General features: G+C 33.3%; 1 protein-coding gene across 1 annotated transcript; it reads right to left on the bottom strand.

Annotated features, from left to right (window-relative positions):
- Positions 1 to 5645: 5645 nt before the first annotated feature.
- LOC107787193 (jasmonate-induced oxygenase 4) lies at positions 5646 to 8722 on the bottom strand. Its single transcript, XM_016608730.2, has 3 exons — positions 7799 to 8722; positions 6416 to 6749; positions 5646 to 6075 (listed from the first exon to the last, which is right to left on the bottom strand). The coding sequence occupies exons 1-3, from the start codon at positions 8302 to 8304 to the stop codon at positions 5827 to 5829; spliced, it is 1089 nt and encodes a 362-aa protein (XP_016464216.1). The 5' UTR covers positions 8305 to 8722; the 3' UTR covers positions 5646 to 5826.
- Positions 8723 to 10596: the final 1874 nt, after the last annotated feature.

Here is a 10596-nt window from a genome sequence, read left to right as displayed (position 1 = left end):
ATCGTAAAACAAGGTATATTGACGGAAAGAATTGCTTCATTTTAAAGATTAATTCTATTCCATTGAATTATTCGACTTTTCATGGAAAAGAATTGTAGATAGGCCTAAAAATATCTTTTCCTCGTATGAACCGCAGATGTTTTATTATTTCATAAAATAATTTAGTATTGTAAGTAATAATAAACCATCTAGATAGATATACTTTATGTATGATTATGAATCATCCAATATGAATAAAATAAATATTTGAGCTGTAGCTATATGAAAAAAGTTGCTCAAGTATGATAGGACGAGAAGACATTTATATTGCCATATATTAAACCTTTCAATTGGTATTTAAGTAAGCACAAAAATTAAATACTTAGGAGCATACCTTGGAATGATGAACAACTTACCCAAATAAAAAGATAATCCATAGAATATTTGTCTCACTGTCCATACGAAATCCAACATGCTTACACATTAAAAACTACAATGTTACTTCGCTACGGTAATACAAAAACACATATTTCCAAAAAGTTGAGAAGGATTGTCTTAGAGACTTCGTGCTGATAACGTGTTATGAAATATAGCTCAAAATAACAATATAGAACAAGGAAAAACAAGCTAAGAACTATAAAGAGAAAGAGATAAGAGATTTTTATTTCTTCTTCAATTATATTATCTTTCTATCTATTACAAGGCATTTATGTATGTTTGTAAGAGCTAAAGTAACTCATAATATATAATACTATTATTATTCCGACAACTGAGGTCAAATATATTATGTAAAGTATAACTCGGTTAAGTCTATCGTGTTGCCATAGGAATGAAGAACCAAAACAAATACTACTAAGTTTTAGCTAGGTTGGTAATTTCCACTATCTATCCATGAGTCCTAGGATTTGACAGCAGATTTAAAAGCCACCTATAGATATGCTTTACGCTCAATGATTTAAGATAATGCGTGTATCCTTTATATTACTGCGATTGCTGGCACAAAGTTTGCCGATACTTAATATTCCGCAAATACCATTATTACATATTTTTTGAATGCACAAGGTATGGTCAACAAATTATACGAGCCAGATACATAGGTCATCAGAGGCGGGCCTACAAGGAGATGAGAAGGGTTACCGGAATTCGCTAGTCTCGGCAAAAACCGTATATATATATTTATATATATATCAAGAATCTCTCAAATAATTTTAATGTGTCCCATCAAATAAAAAAGCTAAATTATTCCTTTGGTTTAATAAGTTGCATTATGTCCTCCGTTGACCTGGGTTCATGGTCCAACACCCATTCTGTTTTTTTATTTTATTTGTTTTTCTCTTGGAATCTGTATTTAGTGGACAACTTGTCTTTTTTTTCTTCTAAGTTAAAAGAACAATAATTTAGTACTAGTACCTAAAAGGGGATAAAATATTCCATTAGCAAAAAGTCAATCACCTTCTATATCTTTATATCTAAGTTTATGAGCATTACTACTTTCTTGACATGTATAAAATTAAGTACAAAAAGCCAATCACCTTTTTATCCTTATATCAAAGTTTATATGCATTATCACTTTCTTGACATGTATAAAATTAAGTAATTCACCAAAACTTTCCCCAAAACAGTAATTAAAAACTCCAAAAATCCTTCTGCTTTCAAAGATCACTTCGGCAAAGTAGCAAATATCTATCGATTCAACGACAATAACTGAGATTCTGTTTGGATTGCTTAATTGACCTTTAATCTTGATCTTATTTGACTAAGTTTTTTTATATTTTTGAACATCTTTTCGGCCACTGACTCATATTCATTAAGTTTTCAAGGAGTTAGTGCGCCAAATTTTGTCGGTATTAGCTGACATACCTATATCAAAGATAACGGTACCCCCGCTGCGCTCAAATCCTGGGTCCGACTCTGAGGTCAAGGTTCCATGATTATTCTGTTCGACACAAAATATTTGCATTAAAAAGACTAATTGGAATTAGTATTCTTTTTTATTAATATTACAACAATTGATCAGAATGTCTATTAGACCTTCCTTTGTGGCTATGAGAGTCGTAGATTTTATCTCATGCGAGTGTCAATGTCATATCAACTACGGCTAGAAAATATAAGCTTATAGTTTACTTTAAGTTCAAAAATTAAAAAGGTGTAGCAAAGTCATATAAAGCACGCGTGCACTATCCAATTCCAACCCCATTATAGTAGGTAACTTGCTTTGACTGTAAGTACAAAATATACAATTCAATGAAAAAATTTAACATGTGCTAAATGTTTTGTGTGGGTAGAATTTAAAGGCCACTATGTTTGGTTTAGGCAAAATTGACTAGAGATTATAAAAGAAAAGTGAAGTTGCTAAAAGTGAAAGAGACATTAGTTATCACTAAAACTAGCATCTAATTGGACTGTGCTGTGCTGTACTTTGACAACTCTAGTAAACGTGTATTAGTACCTAAATTGTCAACTGATTTTCTACTATTCAAAACAATTTTGAAATCGAATCAATGCTTTCTTAATTTGACTTGTAACTACTGTCAATTTCAAAATGTTACCTCCACTCAAACTCCTAGATTTTTTCTTTAAGAAGCTGGATGTCGAAACAATTGAATAACTTTTTTTGGAGTAGTAAAATTAGCAAGCAAAATATGATGTGGATATTTTGAAAGGGCCGAGAAATATTATGTTGTCGTCTATGCCTATCAAATTTGAATCTTATCTAAATAATCTTTTAAACTGGAATGGTTACTTTGACTATAGTGAACGTCGTAAGATTACGTGTCTAATTAATTAGATAAAGTGATTTTTGACGTATGCCAATAGATAGTAAAATTAACAAAATGTCAGATGTCACAATGAAATAGATTGACGTATATATTGATTCATTTTATTTTCTTTTTAAGGTGAGAGGAGATAAGAGGGAGAAGGAGTACAAGTTGAATATCACCAATTGACCATTGCCAACAAATAGTGAACAATTAGGACTAAAAATTAACAATTAGGAGTGTACAGTCTATCTATATATTGATGGGATGAATAATTTTCATCAAGGAAAGTGACCGAAATGCGCAAAACAATTCTTACACAAACCCTAATTAGGTAATAAAAATTTAAGGGAGAAAAAAGAAAATATTAGAATTTCCATAGCCAACTATGGGAGCACCTCGGACTCGTACGTGTGGGTTAGCTGAAGAAGACGTTATTTTTAGGACTCTAACCTTTGTTGGACTAAAACAGCCCAACGACACTCTTAATATGTTGTGATGTTGTCCATTTTAAGTCAAACCCGTGTAGATTTTCCTTGAAAGATCTTATAGCATTAAAAGTAGAAAAAATTACGCGACACTTCAAATATTTACACAATATTTATCATTCGTAGCTATACTTTCAGCAAATTTACCATTCGTAGTTGCATTTGAATTTTATAATAAATCCATGAAATAAGAGATTAATTGTTTTGAACTAAAACAAGAGAGCAACAAGCTCATAGCTCAGTTGGTTAGAGGTCCTTGCTTAATTAGCGGAGGTCGGCTTGAGTTCGACTCTCAACAAGAGCATTTTATTTTTTTATATTTCACCTTAGTTGTATTCGTTGCGCGAACGAATACAATTGATACTGGTTGTATCCTTTGTATACTCTCATGTATACATTTGATACAAGTTGTATCATTTGTTTACATCCTTGTATTTCGTCTTGGATATACATGTTGTATTCGTTACACAAATGAATACAATTGTGTGAACAAATACAGTTAATACAGGTTGTACTCATTGCGCGAACAAATATAATTGACACAGGTTGTATTCTTTTCACATTTGAATACAAGTGATGCAAGCTAATAACAATTCAACAGTAGCTAGGAATAGTAATTACACAAATTATATTTACTAGGCTCTAAACTATAATGCTTTATGAAAATTCCTATCCCTTGAACTAAGTTGGAAAAATAACAATGTATATCCGCTCTCAAAATAATACCCGTTATATTTTTTGTATATTTATTTGTATATATTTACAAAAATTATATAGATTTTATACACTTTTTCGGCTATCGAATTTAAATAGTTTCTGGCGTGGGTTAAAAGTGAAAATAGCCCAATTAAGTTTCACATGACCCATTACCATTCATGGGTTAATGATGTTAATAGAATGGTACCCACATGATCCGGGTAATTATGGTCACTGAAGTATATTGTGTATGGGTCTCCAAAGTTATGGGTAAAGGCCATAAACTAGTCTGTAGACGGGCAAAAGCACTAAACCAGGCTCCCACGCCACACTCCACCATCTCTATCCCGTCAAATCATTGGCTCTGATACCAATTGTTGGGTTAAAACGGCTCAAAGATACTCGTAACATGGTATGATATAGTCTGTTTTGGGCCAAACCTCCATAGTTTTTCCCAAAAGGCCCCATACCCTTAAGAGTATTCAACTTGTTATTTTATACTTCAATATCACACAAGATGGGGATGATTTGTGTGGTACCTCATTTTTCTGTGCAATAGATTATCAAAGGACCTGGTTAATATATGCTTTCCTTACACTACAGTTACGGAATAAATAATGCAGAAAGTAAAAAATACATGGATTTTTACGTAGAAAACACCTGGTTCAAAAGGTGAAAAAACCACGACCTACTACCCAGTAGGATTTTTCTCAAACACTTCACTATAATTCTGAGCCAACAACAAAGTTTACAAACTCTTGCAAACCTAAGAATTACCTCTAACCCTTGTAGCAACCAGCTACAGGCTGTTGCGACTTTTTCAAGTTAACTCTAACTTGAACAATACAACTAGAGTTTACAACCTCTTGCAAACCTAAGGATTAACTCTAACCCTTATAGCAACACGCCACAGGCTGTTGCGATTACTTCAAGTTAACTCTAACTTGAAAAATACAACTCAGATACCTAGTACAATTTGCTTCTTAGAAAGCTGAAAGGTACAACTCAAAACGCCTACTATACTTTGAACTAGAAATAAAGAAAGACACATAAATCTTTTTATGGAGCTGGTTATTCAATCTGGTTCGTGTAGCTTCAGGATCGCACTCTTAAATCTCACAAGAATTGCTCACAAAATACCTTATTATTTTGCTCTCAATTCGTGCTTAACTTCAGTATGTGTACATCCCATGTAAAAGAGAACAAAACTGATATTTATAGAATTAGTAGAATAAGGATTAACTAGTAGTCTAATGCTTTACTCTTTCTTGGTAGAAGAGTTTTAGTTAACTTCAACTTCTAACTATTTCCTTACCTTGGATAGAGTTCTCTTCAAGTAAGGAGTCATGCTCCTTGTCAAATATGCAATATTTTCATTCAGGGATTATCAGAAATAACCACTTATACTTATCCCTTTCACGTGCATGTCTTTTGCTTGATTCTGCCCGTCACCTGTATACACTGTCCATGGATCTGGTTCATGCATGTGTTCCTTTGTCAATCATCAAAACCAAAACCGCTCAGGTCAACACAACTCTTATAAGTTGTTTATTTTTATTTATTTTCATTTATTTTTTTCTACTTTTTATATTTATACAAAGACTTTTATGGGACTGAATCAACACGATTAGTTCCCTTGTGTACTGAACGTCCTTAAACTTAGAGAAGCTGATGAATTAGCAATTTGGCAAAAACAAAAGCTTAGAGAAGCTGATGAATACAATTTGGCTAAAGCACGAAAGATTCATGAGAATTAATACTACAGTACATATTGTCTTAATTAATATTATTGCAATAGAAAGGAAAAATACAGCCAGCTGCTGATACAGGGCAGTTACCGTGTTAATGTACTTTACCAATTGGCATATACACACAGTAACTTTTTAAAGCTAAAAGCTAATTAATTATCTTGGAGATTTTAGTGATTCAATTTGAGATTTGCCACAAGGTCCCTTAGTTCTAATTAAAGCTCGGTACTTATTGAACGTCGTCGGAAAATATAACGCCGGCCGGTCCTCTGTCACAAGCTCATCTGCAGGTTTAATGAGTTTGTCACCTCCTGGATTGAAGAAGAATGCTAAGGAAACACGTTCTTTGGCCGAATTGACGATTACTCTGTGCTCTACACTCTTGTACATTGCATTGCTTAATACCTGCGGCCATTATCAAATCAACGCTCATAACTTGTACAAAAAAAAATAAAAATAAAGAACAACCATATTCAAAACTAAGACTTTTTTTAAAGGTCCTTCCCTAGAAAATAATTATGTAATCATAGATAATAATCTTATTAATAATGTGTAAATTTGAAATGACTTTTGATGTAATTACATATGTATTTGATTTCTGATAACAACATGTGTCAAAAAAGAGTTTAATTTTTATAAAAAAAGAAAAGTGTGTCACAGAGGAAAAGTGCATGTTATGTTATGGGATCCCAAGTCACTTTATTTATTTTACCTAGAGAAATGAAAAGAAGGGAGACATATATACCTGAATTTGATCCCCAATGTTGACAATGAAGGCATTAGGAACTGGTTTAACGGTTAACCAATTATTGTCACGGCGGACTTGGAGGCCGGCGACGTCAATATCAGGGAGGAGAAGGGTCATGCCACCAGGATCAGAGTGCGAAGAGAGGCCTAGTGTTAAGTCTGGTTGTGGACACTTTGGGTAAAAATTTGCCCTTAAACATGCACCTCTTTCACTGTCCCCTCCAAACTTATGGTGTAGATAATCCTCATCTAATCCTAGGTTTAAGGATAAAATCTTCAATATTCTTTCACAAAGTTTCACTACTTCTTGTCCGTATTCAGCAACAATTTTTCTGAAAGGTTACAAACCATATCAAAAAGAACAAAACAATGTTATAACTATATTGTGATCGACAAAATATAATGTACGTATGTTATACCACTGACAACGTTTGACATGTTTTTCAGGAGAATTATTTTGCCTTTTCAAAAACATGAGAGGCAACAAGTTGCATATTACCAACTAATCCAGGACCACTTTCGCATACAAAGGTTTTGATAAAGTTGTGAAACTTTATTGCTAAATGGAATAAAAATAATAATATCAATAGGAATAACTCCAAAAGATATTTTTGAGATCATTTTATTATGAAGATCCGCCTAGATATTCCCTTCCATCCAAAATCTTTTAATTTCTTTAAATTATGCCATTTATTACTGCCATGATTCTTACTTATAAACAGAGTGTATTCAGGATTTTAAAAATATGGGTGTACTATGAGCGCCAAAGATCAGAGTTTTCGATAGAGTATGTGAGAGATGTATTTTTAGTTTAGGAATTTTGAAGGTCAAAACGAAGACTAAAAAGAGAAGGACATAAAAAAACATGTAACCAATATAAAAGGGAGAAAAAAATACAAAAAGTGTATTTAATTATAAAAAGCGGCAGAGCATGAGAATTTAACCCTATTTATTAATTAAATTATGATTTAAAAGAAGAAATAATAGGGGATCGAATCCCTGATTAAAAGGTAGAAGATGCACCTCCTTATCAATACACTAAAGTGTTCACTTGAGTTTGGGTTCACCCATATTAATTTAAGTATTTGAGTTGAAATTTACTAGTGCTATACATGATTTAGTGGGAGGGATTCACGTGAACCCACCCCTTCCCATGTATGCCCCTCCTAACAACACATAAAATAAATAAATAAAAACTTACAAAGAAAAGTTTACAAACCTTAAACAATATATTATATTGAAAGCAGTAGGTGCAGATGCATTTACTCCGTTGATTTAAAGCTATATATAGTTGTAAGGTTTCGAGATAATATATCACGAAAAAGTAATGTGTAGTAATACAAAAGTACGTGCCATAGGAGAAGAAGAAATGAAAGTTCACCTGCATGAAATCGGAAGATAAGGCCATTTTTTCTCATCCCTCAATGGCTCAGGAAGAAAATGAAGGAAGAAATAATCACTCCAATCCAATTTGCCACCTTTCTCTACTCCTAGCCGACTGCCGTACCCTTCATACGTAATCGGAGAATTTGCAAATTTCTGTTTCTCCTCCAAAGGAAGATGAAAAAACTCGCGCCAAACACCGCGAGTTTTTGCCATCAGGTCATGGCTAACGCCATGATTCACCACTTGGAAAAAACCCCAGTCGCGACAAGCCTCGAAAATGAGTTTCATAGTTTCAGAGCGAACAGATTCCTTGGATGACTTCAGGTTTTTGAGGTCAATCAATGGAATATTATTGTTGGCTTCCTTAACATGAGTTGTTTCAATTAAACATGGTCTATCCGCTGGCCGTTTAATGAAACGGTCGGGGATTTCTTGAATGCCACTTTCGGACAGTGCTTGAACTCGGACAATTGGCTCCGGCCAACTTTGCAAGCAACTCATTATATTGGTTCAATGAGTAGCTCGCTTGTTCAGTACTGTGCTAACCACGATTTACTATATAGATACGAGGTTGTAACCGACCCTTAGAGATTGTCAATAGCTTCTGTATTAACAAAATCTCGTACAAGTTCGGTTGTGGTTGTAATGGTCCCTTAGGAAAGTAAGAGAAATTAAAGGATGAGAATGAGGTGAAACTTGGAAGTGGACAATAAGGTGAAAAGAAGTGAAGTTGACGTGAGTTTGAGAACGTGATTTTCATGGGAGGTTTAAAGCCATATATAGGAAGAGCTAAGGAGATTTTATTTTACGTGTATACACGTAGTGCAAACACAACAGATATTTAGGAGAGATTAGGATTATGCAAATGAAGTGTTTAGTGTCTCTGCTAATTAAACAACTAAGGGACGGAGAGAATAAATTAAAGGAGTAGTTAAGGTTTTTGAAGAAGGATGAGAAGAACGTGGAATTATAGGGACATATTTATATGCACAAATTAAAGACAGTTTGGTTCCAGCGCCGTGATGGTCTTGACTTGTTCTATGTTACTCTGTACCTCACATATTGCTAGTGGAATGGTATTAATTATTAAGTATTAACCTTAATGAAATATTAAAGGAATTAATATGATTTGGTCAAACTCTATTACAATACTGTGAGTATATGTACTTTTTGTTTAGAAAAGAAATGAATCTTTAAGACATCTGTTAAATATGCACAGAATATTTTAAGTACTTTTAGTACTAGCAACAGCAAGTCATGTCGACTCTTACAAGTGCTAAAATGGTAGGAGTGAAGTAAGTCAAACAATTTGCAAAATTTAGAGCTTACCCCCTCCCAAACAAAAAGAAAAGAAAAGAAGAGAAAGTGTCAAATAAATTAGAGAAAATGAGTAGTATACTTTTTAGGCTGGTTCAAATATATCAATAATCCAACTATTCACAATTTTAATCTTTCTTTTATCCTTTTACACGTAGTTAACAACAAGGAATCTAATTAAATAACAATGGGGAAAAGATAATTGTATTCGAGGTTGTGCATCATGGTCCGTATTATAGCCTCTAGGACGACACTACTCTTATCCATAAAGTTTAAAATTTATTCGAATCTAGCGTTTATATTAAATCAATGAATACATGATATTTTTCTTTCATAAACACATTTCCTACTCAAACTATGATTATATAATATGTATTCTCACTTCATTTTTTGTTAAAAAATTAAATTATTTTGATTTTATGTAATTACTATTGTTAGGTAAATATTTACCTTATCCCTTATGTAATTTTAAGTCTTTTACTTTGGAACTTGGAAATGTCCTCCTTCCTCTAATAGCAAAAAGGAAAAAAAAGAATATGCTTCGTTAGAAAAGGAAACTTAACTGTTACATGAATACTTTGCTCCTACTTTTGTACATGATGACTCTAACGTCTAAAGTCGAAACTAAGAATTTAATTGACATAAAATTACCTTCATTATGGTTGCACTGTTAGTAATTGATTCTTCGCTTTTTCCTAGTTGTATTGTTACTCAAGCAACCCTTTCTGGATATTTTACTACATTTTAGCATTTCCATAAATAAAAATACTGAAGCCTCTTGAAACGACATCATAGTCTTGAAACTTGTTTGCTTAGCTTTGTGAGTTTTTAAGAGAAAAATATAAATCATACATCTTAAAATCAAAAATATTTTGTTACCTTGAAAAAATATTTTTATCAAAATATGCACCAAATCACATTATCTTATTTTGTTTACTACATTCATATTTATTTGCAAGGGTTCAATATTTGTAACAATAATTAACTGGTCACCAACTGTGTATACGGGTAAACTCGGGGCTAGTGAGCACCCCGATTTCCTGATGGGACAAACGGAGCAAGGACGTAACTACATGGAATCAGAGTCGAAGCTAAGAACCTCTCGTACTAAGGCCTGAACAAAGCACCTGCCATCGTAGCCATCGAGACCACGCCCTCGGATCCACTTCGAGCTCCTCGAAAAGCATTACCAAACGTCTGCATACAACTAACAAAGGGCCATGATATCTGTGCCCAACCGGATATTACTACGTAAATCTCGGCCCGTATCGGCAACAGATCAGTGATTAACGAAAAAGAAGATGTTTACCTTTCTTAGAATTGTACTAGGGATGGAACTCTCCTACTATATTAAGGGTGTGATTTTAATTCAAGAAGGACACTGTAACACGCATATCAAGGCAACATACACTCGTTTTCTTTGCTTCTAAAGTTATTCAAAGTTCTTATTTTTTTCTCACAGTTCTTCATAAGTAT

This window comes from Nicotiana tabacum, chromosome 24 (assembly GCF_000715075.1).
Source record: "Nicotiana tabacum cultivar K326 chromosome 24, ASM71507v2, whole genome shotgun sequence".
Taxonomy (NCBI): Eukaryota; Viridiplantae; Streptophyta; class Magnoliopsida; order Solanales; family Solanaceae; genus Nicotiana; species Nicotiana tabacum.
This window is presented reverse-complemented; position numbering and strand designations above follow the sequence as displayed.

Bases quoted from the DNA above. Each gene is read 5' to 3' on its own strand.
- LOC107787193 (XM_016608730.2), bottom strand. From the start codon at position 8,304: ATGAGTTGCTTGCAAAGTTGGCCGGAGCCAATTGTCCGAGTTCAAGCA. The intron at 6,750-7,798 runs GTGAACTTTCAT...GTAACCTTTCAG, and splicing joins TATCTTCCGATTTCATGCAG to AAAAATTGTTGCTGAATACG. The intron at 6,076-6,415 runs GTATATATGTCT...TAATGGCCGCAG, and splicing joins ACATTGGGGATCAAATTCAG to GTATTAAGCAATGCAATGTA.